The sequence below is a fragment of the Hemicordylus capensis genome, chromosome 5, assembly GCF_027244095.1.
Source record: "Hemicordylus capensis ecotype Gifberg chromosome 5, rHemCap1.1.pri, whole genome shotgun sequence".
NCBI classification, from domain to species: domain Eukaryota; kingdom Metazoa; phylum Chordata; class Lepidosauria; order Squamata; family Cordylidae; genus Hemicordylus; species Hemicordylus capensis.
Window position 1 is genome coordinate 43,906,902 of NC_069661.1, and position 22,124 is coordinate 43,929,025.

Consider the following 22,124-nt stretch of genomic DNA (forward strand, 5'->3'; position numbering starts at 1 on the left):
TTCTCATATGAAGAAACTGAGAAAATGAGAACTTATTTTACACTTTAAAAGGGCGGCGGCGGGTGGGGGGGGTTTGCTACATACAACTCCTGGGGGCAGTGGGAAGACAAAGGGATAAAGTCCCAAGATTCTAAACTCCTAATTCACATTAGTTCAGAGGTACCAAAAACACAATTTTCTAGCCTGCCTCTTTTGTAATTGTTCTCATAACCTTGATGTGAAGGCACCACCCGCAGATATAAAAATGGTCTTGTCAGTTTCCGTGCCTTGAAATCCTGTACTGTAGTTCTGACATTCTGGACAAAACCTGCCGTGTGTTTGCTGCTGCTGATATTTTCCAGTCCACTAGTCATATCACAGAAAAAGAGTCTGCACTAGGGCTGTATGTAAACAAACGAACAAACAAAACCATACCACAACGTGCTCTCAACATACCTCAGAAATAGAAGTCTCCAAGTTAGAACACCCCCCTTCTATTATTAACTGTGATTTCCAGCACAGCCAGATAATCACAGTAAATCTCTAAAGGCACATCTAGACTATAAACTCAAATTGGTTTCAAACCACTTTTGGGTATGAAGGCTTCCCCAGAAGAACAGCTGCCTTATACGGGTCAGACCATGGGTCCCTCTAGTTCAGTAATGTCTCCACCAACTGGCAGTAGCCCTCCAAGGTTTCAAACAGGAGTCTCTCCCAACCCTATCTGGAGACGCCCAGGAGCGAATCTGGGACCTTCTGGATTGTTTTCTAATAATCCTGAGCACCTGGGAAAGATCCCATGCCCCTTTGAAGCATCACACTTCATAGCTTGGCCCTGGGATCAGAGCCATTACCCTTAAACCACTCTGAAATTGGTTTAAATGTATAGAATAGACATGCCTTAAATGCTCTCTAAAAAGCCTTGCAGTATCAATGTTGGTGACATGTATTGCAGCTATGTTGGGGTCTCAGAGTCGTCTATTTAGGGCGATCTGGCTGGGGTCCTCCAAAATCGTGCATGGGTTTAGTCTGTACTAGAGGTGGCACTGGCCAGGAGAGCCTTTGACCAGCTTCATCTGGTAATCCAGCTGCCATGCTTTCTCTCAAATTGTGACTGTGCATCCATCCTCCATACATGGCTAAACTCTAATCTGGAGTAACGTGTTACACTTTACCTGAGGCTGTCCCTGAAAACAGATCAGAAGCTTCAACAGGTGTAAAATGCAGATTCTCATATTTTGTTTGGTATGCCAAAAAGATATAGAGCCGCTTCTCGTGACCGGTAAGAAGGGCTCCAAAGTGGGCTGTGGGGAAGGCAGGTTAGACTTACCTTCCCCACAGACAACTGATCCTCCTGTGCTGGACATGCTCCTCACATGCCCAGATGATTACTTGCATGCCCCAGCAGAGGGGAGGGGGGCCTGGATGTGTCATCTCGGCCCCTAGAAATACCATGATGCACCACGCAAGTGTACAGTGCATCATGGGAATTCCTCCCTAGGCTGCCAGACAATTAAAAAAAATGGGGTTATGGGAGTACTCGATCCCTTAACCTTGTTTTAAAGAGTGGCTACTTAGGCGGGTTTGCCACTGTAGTTCACATGCACATGCAAAACCGGGCTGGTTTTGCACGCACATGTGAGTAGCCTCATAATATTAATATCACTTCAGTTAGCCTTAGTTTGGATGCCATGGTTGCCTATTTGTTGCGAGTCCCATTCCAAGGTGTGGCATGCCACCTTTAAAGCCTTGACTGCCTTAAGCACTGCAGCGTCTTCCTGAGTGGAATCCCAACACAAAATGCTTGACGTCCGTTTGAAGTACAAGTAGATTCCAGCAAGTGGGCAGCCAAGTATATAAACATACCTTTGCTAAGAAGATAGTTCTTGAAAATACATGTGAGACTCTGTATGGAAGAAGGAATATAATCAGACCTCTGCAGGCCCTGGGGAAGAAAGCCATTATGCACAGAGGGCCCGGCCATGAGAGAAAACAGCTTCCGCCCTGCATCCAGCACCTCGCCTCAACAAGCTATCTGGATGACAGAGATGCTCAGCTGCTCCAGCTTTTCAGAGAAGAATTTCTCTGTTATGTTATGTATCCTTCTAGATCGCCTGAGGGAGCTGGGGATAAGAGGCACTGTTCTACAGTGGTTCCACTCCTATGTCACAGGTAGATTTCAGATGGTGGCACTTGCTGACAGTTGCTCTTCAAAATGGGATCTACTATATGGAGTCCCTTAGACCAATGTTTTTTGACATCTACGTGAAACCGCTGGGTGAGGTCATCAAGGGATTTGGTGCTGGGTGTTATCAATATGCTCATGACACCCAAATCTATTTCTCCTTGTCATTAATATCAAGAAATGGCATTAGCCCCTTAAATGCCTGCTTACAGGCAGGAATGGGCTGGATGAGGGATAATAAACTGAAGCTGAATCCAAGCAGTGCTCACTGTTGGAGGTTGTAGTCTGCAAGACAAGATAGAACTTCCTGTTCTGGATGAGGTTACACTCCCCCAAAAAGAACAAGTTCATAGCCTGTGCTCTTGGACCCGGATCTCACCCTGGTGTCTCAGGTTGAGGCTGTGGCCAGGAGCACTTTTTAACAGCTGCAATTGATTTGACAGCTCCACCCATTTCTTGAGGAGAATGACCTGAAAACAGTGGTACACCAGCTGGTAAACTCCAGGTTGGACTACTGCAGTGCGCACTATGTAGGGCTGCCTTTGTATGTCGTTCAGAAACTTCAGTTAGTCCAAAATGTGGCAGCCAGATTGGTCTCTGGGATATCCTGGAGAGACCACATTATGTCTGTCCTTAAAACAGTTGCACTACCAATATGTTTCCGGGAAAAGTACAGAGTGCTGGTTATTACCTTTAAAGCCCTTAATGGCTGGAGTCTGGGTTAGCTGAGAGAGTGCCTTTCTCAACAAGATCCCCACTGCTCATTGAGATAATCAGGAGGAGGTCCGTCTTTGGGTGTCACCGATTTATCTGGTAGTTACCTGAGATCGGGTCTTCTCAGTTGTCACCCCTCTAGTTTTAAATGTAATCTGGTTTACAAGTTTTTATATTAGTTTAATTTTTTATTAGGTGTTTTTTATTTTAATGTAAATCACCCTGAGCCACCTTAGGAAGGGTGCTATATAAATTGAATGAATGAATGAATGAATGAATGAATGAATGAATGAATGTACTGAAAAGGTGAGAATGCCAATGCATGAGACAATAGTGTTGGTTTCAGTAACAAATTGGGAAGATAATTTTTCTTCATGTGTTTCAAGATTTATCGTGCAATCATGTGACTCTGAAGGCCATACTCTTGGACATAAATTAAAGACCTATTGCCTTTCAGTAGAGATCCTGTAACTATCTCTCCCCATATGCCACCTTTAGGAACATAGGAAGCTGCCATATACTGAATCAGACTATTGGTCTATCTAGCTCAGTATTGTCTACACAGACTGGCAGCAGCTTCTCCAAGGTTGCAGGCAGGAGTTTCTCTCAGCCCTATCCTGGAGATGCCAGGGAAGGAACTTGAAACCTTCTGCTCTTCCCAGAGCGGCTCCATCCCCTGAGGGGAATATCTTGCAGTGCTCACACTTCTAGTCTCCCATTCAGATGCAACCAGGGCAGACCCTGCTTAGCTAAGGGGACAAGTCATGAGAGTCTCCTAGGTCTCAATCAATCAATGATTCCCCTTATAGTCTTCCAGGACTCTCCCAATCCATGTCTAACTTTAATCTAGTGGTTTCCAATCTGGGAGCCTCCAGATGTTGCTGAACTACAGCTCCCATCATCCCCAGCCACAATTTATTGTAGTTGGGGATGATGGGAGTTGTAGTTCAGCAACAACTGGAGGCTCCCAGTTTGGGAACCACTGCTAATCTCTATAGCAGAACTCTGTCGTGCACCAGTATGGCATTACATGCTCCATCTATGCAACTTCTAATGTGGATTTTAGTACAAAAGTAGAACTTGATAACAAGCTCTGTAGATTCAAAACTTGATGGTGTTCATCATGCTCCTTTATTCTGTGTGTGACGGAGGCATGCTAGTTCATGCGGCAGTAGACGTTTCTTATTCCAGACTTAAAATCACAAAGGAGAAACTGGATCAGCTCAAGAAACATATTTAATAGCAAGTTTCCATAAGAGGACTTTGCTTTCTCAGATCATGCAAAACAATTGTGACCAAAGATAGCATTTGAAATGCATGGTGAATGTTATAGGCTGATGACAGCTTCTAAAATCCAAGGCCTTCTCCCATGATTAATTGGATCCATGAGTAGCCAGAGTTGCTCTTTACATTTTTTCCATAGTGTGCAGAACAGTGAGGGAAATGATCTATGTTGATAACAATGCTTCCTCTGCCCACATGAACTTCTCCTTCTCTGCTACCATTTCAGTTTTTTTTTGTTAGATGTCACATCCAAGTGCCCACATTTTGAACATGGTTTCCAATCCAGGTTTGCGCACATACTATGGTTTGCACCTGGTGTCTCAAACTGCAGCCCTCCTGCAGATGTTGGCCTACAATTCCCATCATCCCTGGCTGCTGGTCAGTGATGAGGATGGCTTTAAAAGGGACTTAGACAGATTCATGGAGGACAGGTCTAGCAATGGCTACTGGTCTGGTAGCTATAGGCCACCTCCTATAGGAGGTACCTATAGCTTCTAAATACCAGTTGCAGGTGAGCAGCAGCAAGAGAGAGAGGACATGCCTTCACCTCTTGCTTGTGGGCTTCCCAGAGGCATCTGGTGGGCCACTTGTGAAACAGGACCCTGGACCTGATGGGCCTTGGGTCTGATTCAGCAGGGCTGTCCTTATGTTCTTATGATGGGAGCTGTAATCCAACAAAAGAAGGAACACAGTTTGAGACCCTTGGTTTACCCAAACCCTAGTTGGCCAGTTTTGGACAAAATGGCAAACTAGTTTGCTACACACTAAGGTCATACACACGATGAAATAAGTGGGTGGGTGGGGTGGAAGGCTGGGAGGGAGGCAGACTCCTGCCTGCCTCCACGCACATGAGTGATTTTGGTCTCTTGGCTCTGCTGCTCACCTGACACACAATTGGTGCCATGGAGAGCAGCAGAGCAGGGATCTGGAGGAGGAGGAAGTCCTCTGGCATCCCTCAGGGCACTGCACCATGCTGCACTGAGGGATCCTACATCAGCCAGGTGCTCTTACCACCCAGCTCTGTGTGTGTGTGTTGAGCTGCCCAAGCCTAACAGAGTTTGGAAGTTTCTAATCTTGGTGAGGGTGGAGTGTGTGAGTGCTCCCATGATTGTGAAACTGGATCCAGTCTTGAAGGCATGGGAGTGTTTGCCATCACAGGGAGGGTTCTGCCCTCTTCAGAGAAGCATGAGCAGTGGTGCATACAGGTAAGTGACACGGTGGAGGCGGGACTTCCTCTCCCTTCGCCCCACTGTACATAGCTACAGCCAAGCAAATTTATAACATTAATTCGGAGGAAGCTGCCTCCGAACTTTTTGATTATAGAACGTGTTTGATTATAGAACATGCTTTTTGATTATAGAACGTGTGTGTCTGTTTTCCTTTGATTTTGATTTTTGTACATCTATAAATTTTGTGAACATTCATAAATCATAGGATTTGAATTGTGCAAGGTAGGATTGATAGGGAGGATGGTTGATGGAGTGCTGTGTGAAAAGGAGTAGATTTTTGTGACTGGAAATAGCCTGAGGAGTGAGTGAGTAAGTGTGTGTGTGTGTGTGTGTGTGTGTGTGTGTGTGTGTGTAGGTGGGTAGGTGGGTAGGTAGGTATGACACTTGATTGGCGCAGTGGAGAAATGGCTTGACTAGCTAGCCAAAGGTTGTTGGTTTGAATCTCCGCTGGTATGTTTCCCAGACTATGGGAAACACCTAGATCGGACAGCAGCAATATAGGAAGATGCTGAAAGGCATAATCGCATACTGTGTGGGAGATGGCAATAGTAAACCTCTCCTGTATTCAACCAAAGACAACCATGGGGCTCTGTGGTTGTCAGGAGTTGACACCGACTCAGTGGCACACTTTATTATTTAATTTATTAATTTATTTGATTTATATACCACCCTTCCAAAATGGCTCAAGTGACTTTACGTCACTTTTGGCTCTGTGGTTTGCAAACTGGTGAATTCTGAGGTTTGAAGGTGAGCAAAATATATTCCATTATTTTCTTGTTGTAATGTAATGCATAATGAATGGTAATTGCTGAACTGTTGTAATTTTTTAAAAAAAAATTATAAGAATAATGCAAATCTTGGTAATGTTAAAACATTAAAAGTAAGCAAGCATTAATTGATGGTAAAGTGCAATTTCTTAAGTTTTAGATTGGGGTCTCCAGAAGGTTGAGTTGGTTTGCAAGAAGAGCCAAAGGACAAAAAGTGTAAGAACTGTGATTTCAACTATTAATTGATTTCTAGACAAAGCTTGAAGTAGGGACAGGCCTACACATTGCACCCAATGTCTGTAGCCTCTTCTAGTAAAATTCATTTGTGTGTGATATTACTAATGGTCTCCAGTAGGTGGCAGTAGTAAATGCCTTTTTACTACAGGATATAAGCTAACGAGAACGGTTGAAAGGGAGATATGCAATAGAAGTGGCTTGCTGTACTATACAATCTGACTTCTTAAGACGCTCCTGTTCAACCAGGCATTTAGTTAAATTTTAAATTGTTAAATGTTTTTAATTGTTTGCTTTTGATTTGTCTGGAAGTTTTAAAAATCTATTCATTATTTATTTATTTAGGACTTTTATATAACCGCCCCATACAAAAAAGTCCCTGGGTGGTTCACAATATAAAACCATTAAAACATAAACATAATTAAAACAGTTAAAATTAAAAAAAACTCTAAAACTGAAGCTTTAAAACATTGTTGTGGAGAGAAACTTAAGTATGTAGTACATGGCTCTGGGCTCCTTGGAGGAAGAGTTGGATATAAAAGGTAAATAAGAATAAAAATGTAAGTAGAGATACTGGTTGTAGGTGTTGTATAAATCCACAAAATAAAAAAACCCAGAAAGTTCAGAAGCACTAAAATGACAGACCAAATTAAAACGATAGCTTTAAATGGAATATGAGCAGATAAAGCTATGTCAGCAGGTCATGGGTGAATTGTAGTACTTCATCCAGCTTCTTTTAAAAATCTCTCCCATGACAAAACAAGGATCCTTGATCTTTGTGATGGGATCTGATTTCTTAGTTTCTTCTTCCGTGATGTCTTGACACAGAGGAGTAGATTGGAGCAGGGGAAAATTCAGAGCTGATTGTGGAAAAGTAATGCCTCAGGCTACAGAGCTTCATTTTGTTTATGGCTTTGTTTATTTCAAACTTCCTCGTGTTAGGAAACAAATTTCCCAACCCAGTTGTCTGCTAAGGATCCTTTGAGCTCCTGTTATTGAACTGCTGTGTGTTTTGCAATCTTGCAGAAGACATGGAATGCAAGCCAGGCTTTTTCTGCATGATCATTGCTCATGAACTGAGAGTACATCCCAGTGAAGGAATTAAATTATATGTGTGTCTCAATATCTTCTTGGGTGCTGGTGCAAAGCAAATAGGAGCATATTATTTCTTTGTTAGGACTCCAAGTTTGTTTGCCTGCTTGACCCACAGGAAACCATGCAAACAAAACTTAAAATGCAAACATGCAAAGTGTTTTTTCTCCTTATCGAAGTTTCTAGTTACAAGAGTTTCCAGAGAAGAATGTCTTCTAGGGATGTGCACAAATCGATTTCCCCCCTGTTTCAAACTGTACCCAAATCGAAACACCCCCGATTTGTTTGGGGTCCAAATCTGACCCCCCGAATTACCCCAGCTTTGATTTGTACCCAAATTTTCCAAATCCAAATCCAAATAGATTTGGATCAAAAAAGAGGGTCTGGGGCCAAGACAGGGTGGTGGTAGTGCCCAATGGGTGGAAGCTACCACCCAAATTTCAAAGAAATTGGGCAAAGGGGTGATATTTAAAGAATTTTTGAAGTTTATGTGTCTTTAAGATTTTCCCCATAGGGAATAATGGGGATTCCAGAAAACTTATAGCTCCATGTGGGGGGCAACAGGGTGGCCCAGAGTGGGTTGTGGTGGGTGATAGTGCCCAATGGGTGCAAGGAAGCTACCACCCATATTTTGAATGAATTGGGCAAAGGGCTGATTTTTAAATGATTTTTGAAGTGTATGCATCTTTAAGCTTTTTCTCATAGGGAATAATGGGGATTTCAGCAGCCTTAGTTTAACTCTCCACAGGGGTGGCACCAGGATGGCCCAGGGCAGGTTGTGGTGGGTGGTAGTGCCCAATGGGTGTAAGGAAGCTACCACCCAGATTTCAAAGGAATTGGGCAAAGGGGTGATTTTTTAAAGAATGTTTGAAGTTGGCATGTCTTTGAGGCAGAAAGGGGCAGAAAGGGAGTTTCAGGGGCAGAAGAGTGGGTCAGGGGGTCATGCCCCAATGGGTGCCTGCTACCATCCAGATTTCAAAGAAAATGGTGGAAGGGGTGATTTTTAAAGAATTTGTGAAGTTTGCACATCTTTAAGCTTCCCTCCCCATAGGGAATAATGGGGGTTTCAGCAGCCCCCAACTTGCGGGGCACCAGAGTGGCCCAGAGCGAGTGCTGGTGTAGTGCATATAGGGTGACAACCACCCCCTTACCAACAAGCCCATGGAGTACTGGGTTTTGTTGTTTCTGAGGTGTTCTGAGTGTAGATTCTCTGGTAGCAAATGAGAGTGGATTAATTTCAATGACAAACAATGAATCCACTCTCATTTGCTACCAGACAATCTACACTCTGAAAACACCTCAGAAACAACAAAACCCCAACAAACCTCTATCTCTGTGCAGTTTACAGAAACATAAAGCAGGTTAAAAACGAAAAACTTAGAACAATTAAAAACCACAATCCAGATTAAAAAGCTTGGGTGAAAAAAATAAGTCTTTAGAGACTCTTAAAATGCCAGAGATGGAGAGGCTCTTATCTCAGCAGGGAGCACTTTCCAGAGTCTCGTGGTGGGAACAGAGAAGGCCTGTCCCTGCATAGCCACCAGACTAGCCAGTGGCAACTGCAGACAAGCCTCTCTGGATGATCTCAATGGGTGGTTGGGCTCATGGCAAAGAAGATGTTTCCTTAAATACCCAGGGCCTAAGCTATTTAGGACTATGTAAGATATCTGGTGTTTCTGAAATGCAGCTGAAGCTGATGGAAAGCACCTCTGGCCAGGGAGAGATTAGGATCCAGAAGCACTCCTGGAATGCATACCCATTTCTTCTGGGGAAATGTGACCCCATCTGGAATCCGCAGATCAAAATTGTGTCCCGAGTTCTGGCCCTGCACAAGTTAAAAACGAGTACCTCCATCTTATCTGGATTCAGTCTCAGTTTGTTATCCTTCATCCACTTTATCACCACCACGAGGCATGTATTAAGAGAGGTTATGCCTTCTCCTGATGATGTTGACATGGATATAGATTTGGATGTCACCAGCATATTGATAGCACCCTGCACCAAGGCTCCTGATGATCTCTCCTAGTGGTTTCATGTAGATGTTAAAAAGCATTGGAGACAATATGGTGCCCTGGGGAACACCATATAAAAGTTCAGATTTTGAAGAGCAACAATCTCCAAGGGACACCATCTGGAATCTGCCCTAGAGGTAGAAGCAGAGCCATTGCAAACCAGTGCCTCTCACCCCCACCCCCCTCAGATGCTCCAGAAGGATAATATGGTTGATTGTATTGAAAGCCACCGAGAGATCCCAAAGTATCAACATAGTCACACTCCTTTTGTCAATTACTAATTGGAAATCATCCATCAGGCCGACTCCACAGCTGGCCTGAAATGGATACACCAGCTGCATCCATTTCTTGAGATGAACAACCTCAGAACTGCGGTACATATGGTGGTAACCTCCAGACATGACTACTGCAATGCCCTCTCAGTGGGACTGACTTTGTACATAGTCCGGAAACTGCAGTTGGTAAAGAATGTGGCAGCCAGGTTGCTCTCTGGGTCATCTTGGAGAGAACATATTACTCCTATATCAAAAGAACTACACTGGCTACCAATAAGTTTCCGGACAAAATACAAGGTGCTGCTTATAACCTATAAAGCCCTAAACAGTTTGGGCCCTGGGTATTTAAGAGAACATCTTCTTCGCCATAACCCCTACCGCCCACTGAGATCATCTGGAGAGTTTTGTCTGTAGTTGCAACCAGCTCACCTCGTGCCTACAGAGGGACAAGCATTCTCTGTTGCTGCCCCAAGACTCTGGGATGCATTCCCTGCTGAAATCAGAGTCTCCCCATCTCTGACAACTTTTTAAAAGACACATTTATTCATCCAAGCTTTGTAAATAGACTTGTAGACTTTTAAATTGCTTTAAGGTTTAAATTTGTTTTATTTTGCTGTAAACTGACCAGAGATGGAAGTTTGGGGCGATGTACTAGACAGACAGACAGATAGATTTGTCAGACATAAATTCCCATAATCCTCAGCCACAATGGGGCCATTGTGGCTAGGAATTATGGGAGTCAAAGTCCCACAACATCTAGGGACCCAAGTTTGTAATGTTGGCATACACAGACAAATGACTGTATTTACAGGTAATCACGCACCTTCTCTTTCAGTAGCACATAGTGGCCACAATCCATCAGGAATAGTTTCTCTTGCTCAGTTGAAATGAATAAGGCTTGTAATGTACAGCAGCAGTGACTGGTGGATTGGAATACTTCCTTTACATAAATGGAGTTGAGAATGTTGGTGTTGTATCCCATCCAGTAACCTTTTGCAGTTTGTTTGGACATTTGTACCAGGGGGGATCCTGTTGAGAATGTGGGGGAGGAGTCAGAAAGCAAAGGGGAGGGAAAGGAGAAGGAGAAAATGGAGTTGTTGCTGAATAAACCTTTAGTTAATCTACATAAGATTTCCTTGTGTGTAAGAGGAAGTGGCTATTAAACAGTCAGGTAACAAGAAATAACAACATAGCAGTTTAATTTCTTCACAGTTGTTGCCATATAATCTTTCTTCACTCCCACACTGTCAAATCTGTTAATCAAAATTAACAAGCATATAAAATTACTGACACTCCTCAGCCCTGCCCTCGCTACTTGAATAAATCACATCTGGATTGCATTCGGATGCCTTGACTTCATGGGCCCAACCTTCTAGCATGCCATTCAAAAGAAAATAGGAAGAGGTTGCTGGGAGTCTAGTCAACCATTTTTGCCCAGAGCAACTTCCTTGTACTTGACATCAAATAATTTCTCCCTGAACCTGAATGCCTGTTTCCGAACCTTTGTTTCTGCCTGCCCTGTGTTCTCTCTTAATCTTTCTCATGATACTGTTCCTTCCCTGAATTCCATCGTAGCTGTGGTTCTCCCCTATCTCTGGCACATTTGCTCTGGTATTCTTGGACCACCTAATCCTGCACACCACAGCCTTAAGACAGCAGCCTTTGTCTCCTGCTTGAATTTGACTCTGATCCTGCAAAAGCTCTTAAGCTTCCATAACTTTGACCATTCCAGGTTGAGTGTTACGGGGGATTGGTTTCATATATTTTTAGAACTCAACTTAATAATTGTAATTTGTGAAACATGCTTTTGTCAAAAGATGTGAATATAATAATATTTGAATTTTGTTATGTCTAGGAAAGAGGTGGTGAAAGGTCCTTATCCCTCCCTGGATGGCATTCTTCAAGTTCTTTGCGATCCATGTCCCCTGTTTCTCCTGTGATGTTCCAACCAGCTCCTGATTATTTTAGCAAGCCAACTCCAGCAGCTGACAAACCTGGGAAGAGGCTGACTCCTTGGGAAGCAGCAGCCAAGTCCCCTCTTGGCCTTGTGGATGATGCCTTTGGTCCCCAGACCATTCAGGAGTCAATTGCGGCCAACGTAGTATCAGCTGCTCGCAAGAAAGCTCTCCCTGCTCCACCAGATGAGTGGAAACAAAAGGTTGCCTATGAACATCCTGCTCCGATTGCCCATGCCAAATTAGCCTCATTTGGAAGGAGCCATTCAGCAGCCATTTACCCTGCAAAGAGCACAATGTCTGCTCCCAGCTCCACTGTCCATTGTGGATCCCGCCTGCAGTATGCATACTATGGCCAACGTGCCCGAACTGATCCTGACATGGCCTCCATGGATTCCAGGTCTGATTACTGCCTGTCAGTAGCTGATTCCAACTATAATCCACACCCAAAGGGATGGCGGCGCCAAACATGAAAAGCAAAGTCATCTGTCTGTTTCCCTTCTTGCAGTTTTACATGTGTTAGATTTGGGGTCGAACTGAAAATGGAAAGTGGTCTGTGTGGATAAGTTCTCTGGCCTGACAAAAAAGAGGATCAAGAGTTATGCAGGATGGAGCGCAGTGCTCGTGCTATGTCTAGGTTCTCCATTGAATGACAGATGCTCAGTTTTGTCCCAGAAGCTTCACTTTCTCTTTGTTTTATTTATGGATGAAGTAACATTTGTGCAATAACTAAGCACAAAGTGGTCTTTTCATATGTGAAAGCTTCAGCTGGGAAGAGTGCAACTGCTGTGGAATTCAAACATCTGTAAATGAACCAAAGAGCCTTAACAAAGAATGTAATCATAGGGCTCCGGAAAAGTTTGTTTCCGTTTTTCATCCATGGATCCATAGATCCATCCTTACTGCATACCATTCTGTGGTGTCATGGAACTTTCTAGTCCCCTTTCTGTGGAAATGGCAACCCTGACAAAATATCTTTGTTGTGGTATTTTGATCCCCCTTGCCCCCATTAATTTCAAATAGGGCTTGATTTCTTTGTTGAATAACTGGTTACAGTAGGGCAAAAATGAGCAATGTCCTAATAGGCTATTGGCTGTTGCTGCTCCCCATTGTAGTACATTCATTATAAATCACCCGAATATAACCATCAAGTTCTATCCATAGTAATCCTCTTTTCGCTTGTCACCCTATCCAGTTCTGAGGATTCAGACTTCATGACTGTTCTCGGTATTAAGGAGTTATTTTCTTAAGACTGGAACTATATCAAACAACACTATGGTTAAACGATGGGTTAACTATGGTTAACGCATCAATAATGGGCTATAGGCAGATATCAGCTATACAAAAACAAGCAATATAATTAAAGAACAGGAAGTGTAAAGTCTTCATGGTTTCCAAATCTTATGATTTGTGCCTTAGAGCACACAGTTTGCTCTCTGGTGGTAGTCCAGGGTATTGCAAACCTGTAATTTACCTAGTTAACTTCCTCATCTTACTTACAGACTTGATGGCAGCTGTGCTGGAAATAGCCTTCTTGGAATGTTATTCATCTTGAAGATTAAAAGGGTGAATAAGGTGTGAAGATTCTCCTTTTTTGCATATACTCGAGAACCAGAAGAGAAAAGATGACCAACTATTTTTATATATCTCTCTCCTGTTGATTCAGGCTTTTAGTGTGTGTGTACATATATAGCTCTTACATATATGGAACAATTATATCATTTCCTCAACATGGAACATATAATGAGTAGAGAGTTTGCTGTGGATCACACTCAACTTTTTTTTTTAAAGACAGGCGCACAGCCTTCCTAAAAGAATCAACTCAGGTGAAATTAATTCTCCCTGTTTCTAGCAGAAGCCGGCTATGCAGAGTGCTGGCTGTCCTTGCATACATTACAAAGCCCATCCAAGCAATGTTTAACTGTTGCTGTTGTTGTTATTGTTTTAAATAAAGTGTATAACCAGAAGGACATGCTAGACACCTGGATTTTTTCTAAATCCTACTTTCTGAAAAACCTGAGAAAGGAGCCAATAGCCATGTTGGATTCAGATTCAGAGCCATATAAGCATGTCAAGAGAGGAGCAAAGATGGTCCAAAGCAGAGTTTACAATGCAGCAGGAAAACTCACAGTGGTCCTGTAGGAAGCTATATCTATATCCACCCTTAAAGCGGAGTCTGACAGTTCCAACCTGTGAAAGTTAGAGTCTTTAGTTACTTTGAGGATAAACTCTTGGTTACTATAAGATTGTGGCATGAATTTTATGCAACTTTCCTGACAATGGTAAGAGACAGAATTCAACATTCCACTTCCCCGAAAGGTTTTTTAAAAACTGTTTTTAAGATAAGTTCTGGTAGGTTCTAATATTTAGACATTTTAAAAAGTTTGGGGCATTTTTTGTAGCCAGACAGCCAAGCAAAGAGAAACCATCAAACTGAGTGTAGTGTCTTCAGCTGATTAGTAAACATGGTAGACTAAAGATCACAAAATCCTTTGCTCGAAGGCTTTGCACAAGGTCTGGTATATGAAGAAATTATTCCTAGTATTTTGAGCACAGCAGGAATGAGGATGACCTGAAGATGACTGAGTGATAACGTAAGTGGAAAGCAATGGTTCAGGTTTCATTGAATGTGAGTTGGAGGCGAATGTCACAACATTTATGTAACATACAAGCCTCTTTGGAATATGAGACATGGCACTGGTTTGTGAAATGTTTGTCTTGCTAATAATGTACTGGTTCACATTCTCTCGTGTCACTAGTATGTGAGTATTTGTCATGGAATTTTTGATTTAGTAAGAGGTCAAAACAAGGATATAGACTAGCAAGAATGATCCGAGCTGTAGGACGTCAAGTTCGTATAGTAGTAGGTTTATGATAAGTGTTTAATGGTTTGAGTCCAGTTTAAGGCAACTCACCTGAAGAGAAATGCGTCAAATGTACATTAGTTTAACCAGAATATTTGGGGTTTAAAGCAGCTAAATTTCATAGACATCAGTAGGCCTCACATGGGTGATCTAAGCAAACTACCATGCCACTGAAATCAACTCAACCATGAAAAGATGAATGACCAAGTTGTTGTTGTTGTTGTTGTGGTTGTTGTTTTTATTTTATGGCAATAGCTTAACAGAGCACTTAAGCAATATGTATCATCCTGAAGCTTCCAGGAACAGCTTTGTGCTTTAGGCTGTGATCTTAAGCACACCTACTTGTTGCTATGCTTCAGTGAAGTCAATGGGACTCGCTTCCAAGTAAATGCATTTGAGGCTGGTGTGTCAGTGAATCAGGGCAAAGAGCTGCCAGGAACTGAAGGACCTAAAAACATACCTGTTTCAGGGGTGTAGAGACCATGGAGCAAGGGGGGTGGGATTGTCCCCCTGGCGGCCACCAGGATCTGGGGCAGCCACCAAGGCTTGCCCTTGATCAGGGTGCCCCCTTGCCCCCCTCCTGCATCCAGTGGGCAAATGAAGCGCTTGCTGGCTAGGAGTGTGAGGAATGCCCCTCTACTCCCCAGCCAGTTATTCACTGAAACACTGGCAGTGCTGGGAGGGATAGGAGGTATTGGGCCCATCCCTGCATCTGACATCGGTCAATGCTGATAAAGCTGACTGGGCAATCATTGATCTAGGGAAGAGAAGCTCTTCCAGGGCTGACGGGCCCTTTTATCGGCATTGTCCCCCTCCCTTGTATCTGACCTCAGACACGGGGGAGTGGCTTGGGGTGCATGTGCACTTTGTGCACACAATGGTAAAACCTAGGGGTGGGGGTGGGGGAGCCACTGGAGGACTTTGTCTTTCAGCCTCGGGCAGACTCCCTATGCCCTTGACCTGTTTAGTCAGGCTTTTATAGTTTATAGTTTTAAAGCTTTAAGTTTTAGAGTGGTTTTCCCCCCTGTATCTTAAACTGTTTTTAATTATGTTAGTGTTTTAATGGTTGTGTTTTTAGATTTTGAACCACCCAGGGACTTGCGTATGGGGCGGTATTAAAATATGTTAAATAAAGATATTGAAGAGAGGACAGGTCTCCTGTACCTTCAAGAGATGTACTGAAGGGGGACTTCTAGGAGGTGCAACTTGTTATGCAGGGGAAAGAAAAGCCACACCTGTTGAAAATCCCTCTTGTGTGCATTTATTAAATGTCCTATTTTCTATATGAAAATCAGGGGCAATATTATGTCCGAAATGATCAGATCATGTTTCTGCTTTGGAATTTTCTGCTTTGTGGGGGAGGGAGGCCGTGATTAGTTATTTTCCAGAAAACAATAATGTAACCAAATAAATATGTGGAGAGAACTTTTTTTAAAAAAAAAAATTCATTATCAAGAAAATAAATTTGGATGTTTTCAAGGTCTCGTTATCCACGGTTTTATTATCCATGGCTATAGGCGAGAATGGAAATCCTGTGGATAACAAGGGCCACCTATAAGCATATGCTAAGACGTTAGACAGACTATGCTAAGGAATGACCCTGAAAAAAGCCAGAGTCTGCAAACAATTATACAGAGAGTCCAACCAGATTGTGTTTAAACAGGGAGCAAGTCCCATTTTTATTTTGGCTTGATTCAGGTTTAGTTCTGCCTCTAGCCTGGCATGGAGGATTTTGTTGAAAAGAATTGCAAGCTTTAATGGAATTGCTGCTCTTTAATGGCTGCCCCTTTACTCCCCACCCCCCCGGAGCAGTTTTCTGTATTTTTAACAATTGCATGACAGGCAGAAATAATATTTGCAGCTGCCCATGGAGATGTAGTGATGGAGGAGCTGTGCCTGTTGAATTACTGCCGCTCTTTTGGAAATTTTAAAGATGGCAATTTAGAAACTCTCCCTGGCTGTGCCTTCAGCATTGTCTGTGATTGTCCTCAGTACCTGATCCATGAAAAAGCAAAACTAAGAAAATAAGAATTGCAATGTTAAGGTTTGCATTCATTCAGATTATATTGAGTAGGCCTGTGTGTGTTCAGAAGATTTGGATTTGGATTCAACCTGATCTGAATTGGAAAATATTGGATTTGAATTCTGTGGGCTCTGGCATGTCGGATATCAGATTGGATTCCAAATCCAAATTCTGACATACATTTGGATCTTTCCCCATAGTTGTCAATGGGGAAATGTTAAAAAATCATAGGTTGATCCCAGAGTCTTGAAACTTGCCACACATGTGGGGAAGGAGATCAGGTCAATCCCCTAATTTTGGAAAATTTTTGATTTTTTAAAAATGGCTAAAAGTTTTGAAATCTGGCTTGTTTCAAGCCAGAATTTTACAAAAATCTCTGAAACTGAAGACCCTCCGTGGACCATCATCCAGCATGTGGAGGAATCTGTGCTTTGCCTTCATCAAAAGGGGTAACAGCATGCCTCTTTTGCTCCCCCCCCTTTATATTTCCCGAGTGGACAGGGCATACAGTTATTAAAACTGGCACACATAAAGCCCACATTGGAAGGACTCTGTGTATTTCTTTTGATTTCCCCATTCACCACTATGGGGATGGGGTGAGGGTGGGGTCCTATTCTATTTTGCAAATTTCAAAATCTGAAGTATTTCCAAAATTAATTTCAATATTTTGGAATGAATTCTGATGTTATGGATCTGATCCCTCCCAACCCCCCCCCCCCAAAAAAAAAACTGTATGCAGATTTTACCAGTTTTTATCAATTTGGGGCAATTTTGGATAAAATCTGAATTTTCGATCCAAATTTACACAGGCCTAGTATTCAGTGCTAAGCCTGCAAGGAAACACATTAAGGTGTTTTTTACGGCTGTGCTTAAAGACTGAAATGTAAATTTATATTTGTATTATTCTACACTGTGGGGTGGGGAGGATCATCCAGGCATGTCTTATTTCACATGCCAGAAAAGATGCCTTGGACACGCAAGGTAGACTGCTTGGACATTTAGGAAAGTACTGTTGAACTGGTGTGTAGAAGGGTATTCATGTGATTGTATAGTTCAGCTTTTGTGAGTTTTGTTTTAACAGTTTGTTGAAGTCTTGCAGTGTGCTTTGCCCTGATTGAGTAAGCTCAGTTTGCTTATAACACTGCTGAGGAAACCTTAGTAGATAAAGAAACACACTTTGGCACTTTATAGATCAAGCTGTTAGGACAAAAGCAAATTGCAGGAGATCCATTTTGAGAGCGGAAAGTGAGAGGTCAGACTCGGCATTGGTAAGGTACTTCAAGTTCCACTTCTAGAGTTGACAGGTGTTCATATATTTAATGACTCAAGGTGTGTACTGATAGTATTTGTCACGTTCGGTGTGATTCACTGACCACATACAGAAATATAATCTGCTGGATTATTCCACTGTGAGTGGTCATTTATTGACTCCAGGTTGCTACATACAGACATTTTGACTTCCACAAAAGAAGTCAACAGTTCCAGAACATAACTAAAAAGACTGATTATATCGGGGTGGGGGGTGGGGATTGAGTTTAGTAGAGGTGTTGCTTAAGTAGTTGAAAGGGAATGTAGATTTACTGCACTGCTGTATGGAAGAATAGAAACACAACTTTCTTCATGTTAATCTAGGATCCCACACTGCATTCGTTCATTCATTCATTTCCAAGGTAACTTTGCAATGTTGTCAATAGGACAGACATCAGGATGTAGGTAGTAGCTAGAGCTGCAGTCTACGCTATATGACACTTGTGATCCATCACCTTGCACTCTTTTCCTTTCCTGCCACTGTACACATTTTTCTAGCCCCTTTTCTGGGAAAATATATTTTGTTGAAATAGGTGTGTGAATTTTGTATGATTTTTGAACATCCATCCAAGTACAGTTTTCAGGGTGTTTTTTTTTAGGGGGGGGGTGCTTCTGTGTGATGGGACAGACAGATCTTATCATCTAATGTAAACAATATCCAGCAGTATTCAGAGAGACATCCAAACAGATTCTTATGCTCCAGAGATGCAGAGACTCTAAATACATGAGTGTTCCTGAAGGTTTAGTTCCTGTATTTATATTAGAAGGAAGGTAACTTACTTTTGTGTTTATGTGGATGAGCCTCTGTGCAAGTTAATATGTATTGCCACTGCCCTTGCATAACAGGTATCATTTATAGTCTAATTACATAATTGTATTTTCACTTTCACCAGCTGTTAGGTTGATGGGAAGGATCTGTTGTTAGAATGCATGCTAGAGATGCAAAATTGTATCAGTTAATAAAAATGATGTTACCACTTGGATGGAAGACTCATGTTTATTTTCTTCCCATTCATATTTGTCTGGAAATAATCTGAATTTTAATAAAGTTTTATCTCTCATTCTACACCATAATCGGTGGTCCCTCTAATTTTTTTCATCTCTGTGCGGAATGAGTTTTGTTCTGGGCGGCAGTATCAAGGCACTGTGTGCGCACATGCATTCAGAGTGGGGCCTTGCTAATTCAACCTGAGTGGAATCTAAAATTAACTGAGTGGACATCAGAAAACTTGTGAACATGCACACACGGGCACACCTTAGAGGGAACAGTGACCACAATGTATTTGATTTGCCTAGTGCACAATCTTTCTCTCCCAATCCTAGTCCCACCCCCTCCCACCCCCTCTCTCTCTCTCTCTCTCTCTCTCTCTCTCTCTCTCTCTCTCTCTCTCTCTCACACACACACACACACACACACACACACACACACACACACACACACACACAGTACTGTGAACTTCTGTTTCTAGGAGCTTAAGTAAATATTGGATTCCATGGCAATATAACCACATTTGCAAGTTTCACCTATAGACAAGAGGAAATACACAGCATTAGGGACCTTGCAGATATTACAAAGTATTTATTTAGAACATGTTTATCCCACATTTAAAAAAAAACACACAAGGCAGCTTACAACAACATAAAACAAAAACCAATAAAATTAAAAATTTAAAAATTAAACCTGAAAAAATAAAGATACATTTAGTTTCCCTTTCCATTTTGTTGGCTTTACCTCACTTTATAAGGGTCTGTTTTGAAATCAGCATATGGATTTTTGTAGAATTTTGTGTGCCTACAAAACCTGCACTCAAAGGGCCCCTAACATGGGCAGAAGACAAATCTGTTCACACACAAGCGAGATAGACTGATTTGCACCAGTTCTACCCATCCAACTTCAGCATCCTGTGCTGAATTGCTTTTCATTCCAGAGGGCCCCGTAACCTTCAGAAATGGCCTTTGTAAGGGGCAAAGGGCTGCAGTGGGGAAAGTCAAATGGCTTTCAGACCCATATGAAGGTTGTTCCCAAAGGATGACATGGAAGTGTTTTAGGACCCCAAAAAGAGCCTGAAGGCAAATCGTGACGTTCTAGTACTGAGCAAGTCAAATGTATATCAGGCCACAGTGTGAATAGAGAAGGTTTAGCATTCCCCTCTGCACCATTTTCCTGATCCAAATTCCATCTCCCCCACCAAAAACTGCTATTGGATGTGGAGGAGGAAACATAGAAGGAGTGTTGGAAACTTTGGGGGCTATATTGAGGCCAAATAGAAGCTTTGGCCCAATTTGGCCCAAACTGGACCCAAACTGAACCATTGTCCAGTTTGGGTTGAATTGGATCTGGTTTGGCCTGCTTCAATTTGGCCCACTCCAGCCCCTGAAATGACCACAGTTCCCAAAATAACCTGCAGCTTTCCATGGACTGCAGGGAGGAAATAGGAAGAAAGAGCTCTACCAGAAAAACACTTTAAAGAGTAAAGCAGATGACAAATTTCCTCCTCCCAGGAAAGTAAGTAAAGGACTCAAAGGAGTGGTAAGGCAGGGAGTGGGAAGGAAGAGCAAACCTTCAGCCTAACTGAAATAAAAGCAATGGGTTCACACGAAACTAATTAGATTTCCCCAAAGTGTCAGATTGAATTGTTTGAGGGGCTTGAAAGCCCTGAGGTTGCTCTCAGACCAGCATTGCTTCACACAACTCTAACACAGAGAGGCACAAGCTGTCATACCACACAATAGTACATCAACCTGGTAGTGTTGTGTGTATGCAAGCTGCGCAAGTGACACAGATGACATCATGTATGAGTAATCCCATTGAAAATAATGTCATTTTTGCATTTGTGCAACTTGCACACATGCAATGTTACTACAGTGACTTATCATTGTGCAGCCTGTCATCCGTCGTAAGTTTTCTCCTCTGCGGGTAACAGCAGCTCTGGGGAACCGGTACAAGGAGAGGAAGTATTCATCCTCTCATGTTGTAGCCTCAATCCAAGTTGGATCCTCGTGGCTGCTTTTAGCTGAAAAAGAAGAAAGATAGGAGCATAGGAAGCTGCCTTCTACTGAGTCAGACTATTGGTCCATCTAGCTCAGCATTGTATACACAGACCAGTGGTGGCTTCTCCAAGGTCTCTCTCAGTCCTATCTTGGAGATGCCAGGGAGGGACCCCTGCTAACTGAGCAAAGAGCCACCTTTTAAAGTGGTGATTCTCTTATATTTAGCAGGAGGAGAGCAACTGGTCCTATCCAGCCCCAGCACAGCATCCTTCCAGTAGCTGTTGCTGCTGGTATCTGCCTTATATTTCTTTTTCGATTGGGAACCCTTTGGGGACAGGAGACCATCTTATTTGTGTATTATTTATTTTTCTATGTAAACCACTTTGAGAACTTTGGTTGAAGGAAAGGAAAGGTTGTGCCTGTATCGCAGCTGCCCGATATAGGACTTTCCCATATTCTGGGAAACATACCAGCGGGGATTTGAACCAACAGCCTCCTGCTCTCTGTGCAGGTTGCTTCCCCGCTGCACCATTAGGTGGCTTGGTTGAAGAGTGGTATATAAATATCTGTAGTAGTAGTAGCAGCAGTAGCAGTAGTAGTAACATGGAAGCTTCCCAGAGCAGCCCCCTACGGGGAATATCTTTCAGGGCTCACACATATAGTCTCCCATTCAAATACAAAGCAGGGCAGATCCTGCTTAGCAAAGGGTACAATACATGCTTGCTACCACAGGACCAGCTCTCCTCCATACTGATAGAAGATCAATTTGTGAATCTCCAACATCGTATTTAGGGTCACCCCCTCAGTGTAATAAGGGCACACCTGTTAGGTAATGGGGACATTTTGTTTACTGAAAGATGAATAATAGCAATGCTACTCTTTAGACTTTATTCTTTCGGTTTTTCACAGGCTGTTGTTTATTACTGAATCCACACAAATGCAGTCAGTTCCAGAAAGAAAAGAATTAGTCACTCCTTCACACTGGAAACTCATTGACAAATTATGAACATGATACTGTAGAAATCCTAGAGTGCTAAACAGATTGCAGAAACTTTATGACTCAGTTTACAGAAGCTGAGGTAATTTCCGGCTTGAATACTGGAGGGAAATAAATATAAATATCTTTTTTTAAAAAAAACAACCCCACACAACTCCAACTTTTGAATACCAATCTCAACTTATACTGCTCCATTTTTCAAATGTATGTATGTG

The 22,124-nt window shown here is 42.5% G+C and overlaps 1 protein-coding gene across 1 annotated transcript in view; it reads left to right on the top strand.

The window, feature by feature from the left end:
* SYNPO2 (synaptopodin 2) overlaps positions 1–18,995 on the top strand; it is a 163,172-nt gene extending 144,177 nt beyond the window's left edge. The window contains exon 5 of the mRNA XM_053252954.1: positions 11,627–18,995. Within this exon, the coding sequence (XP_053108929.1) occupies positions 11,627–12,199 (573 nt within the window). The 3' untranslated portion in view covers positions 12,200–18,995. The remainder of the gene's footprint in view (positions 1–11,626) is intronic.
* Positions 18,996–22,124: the final 3,129 nt, after the last annotated feature.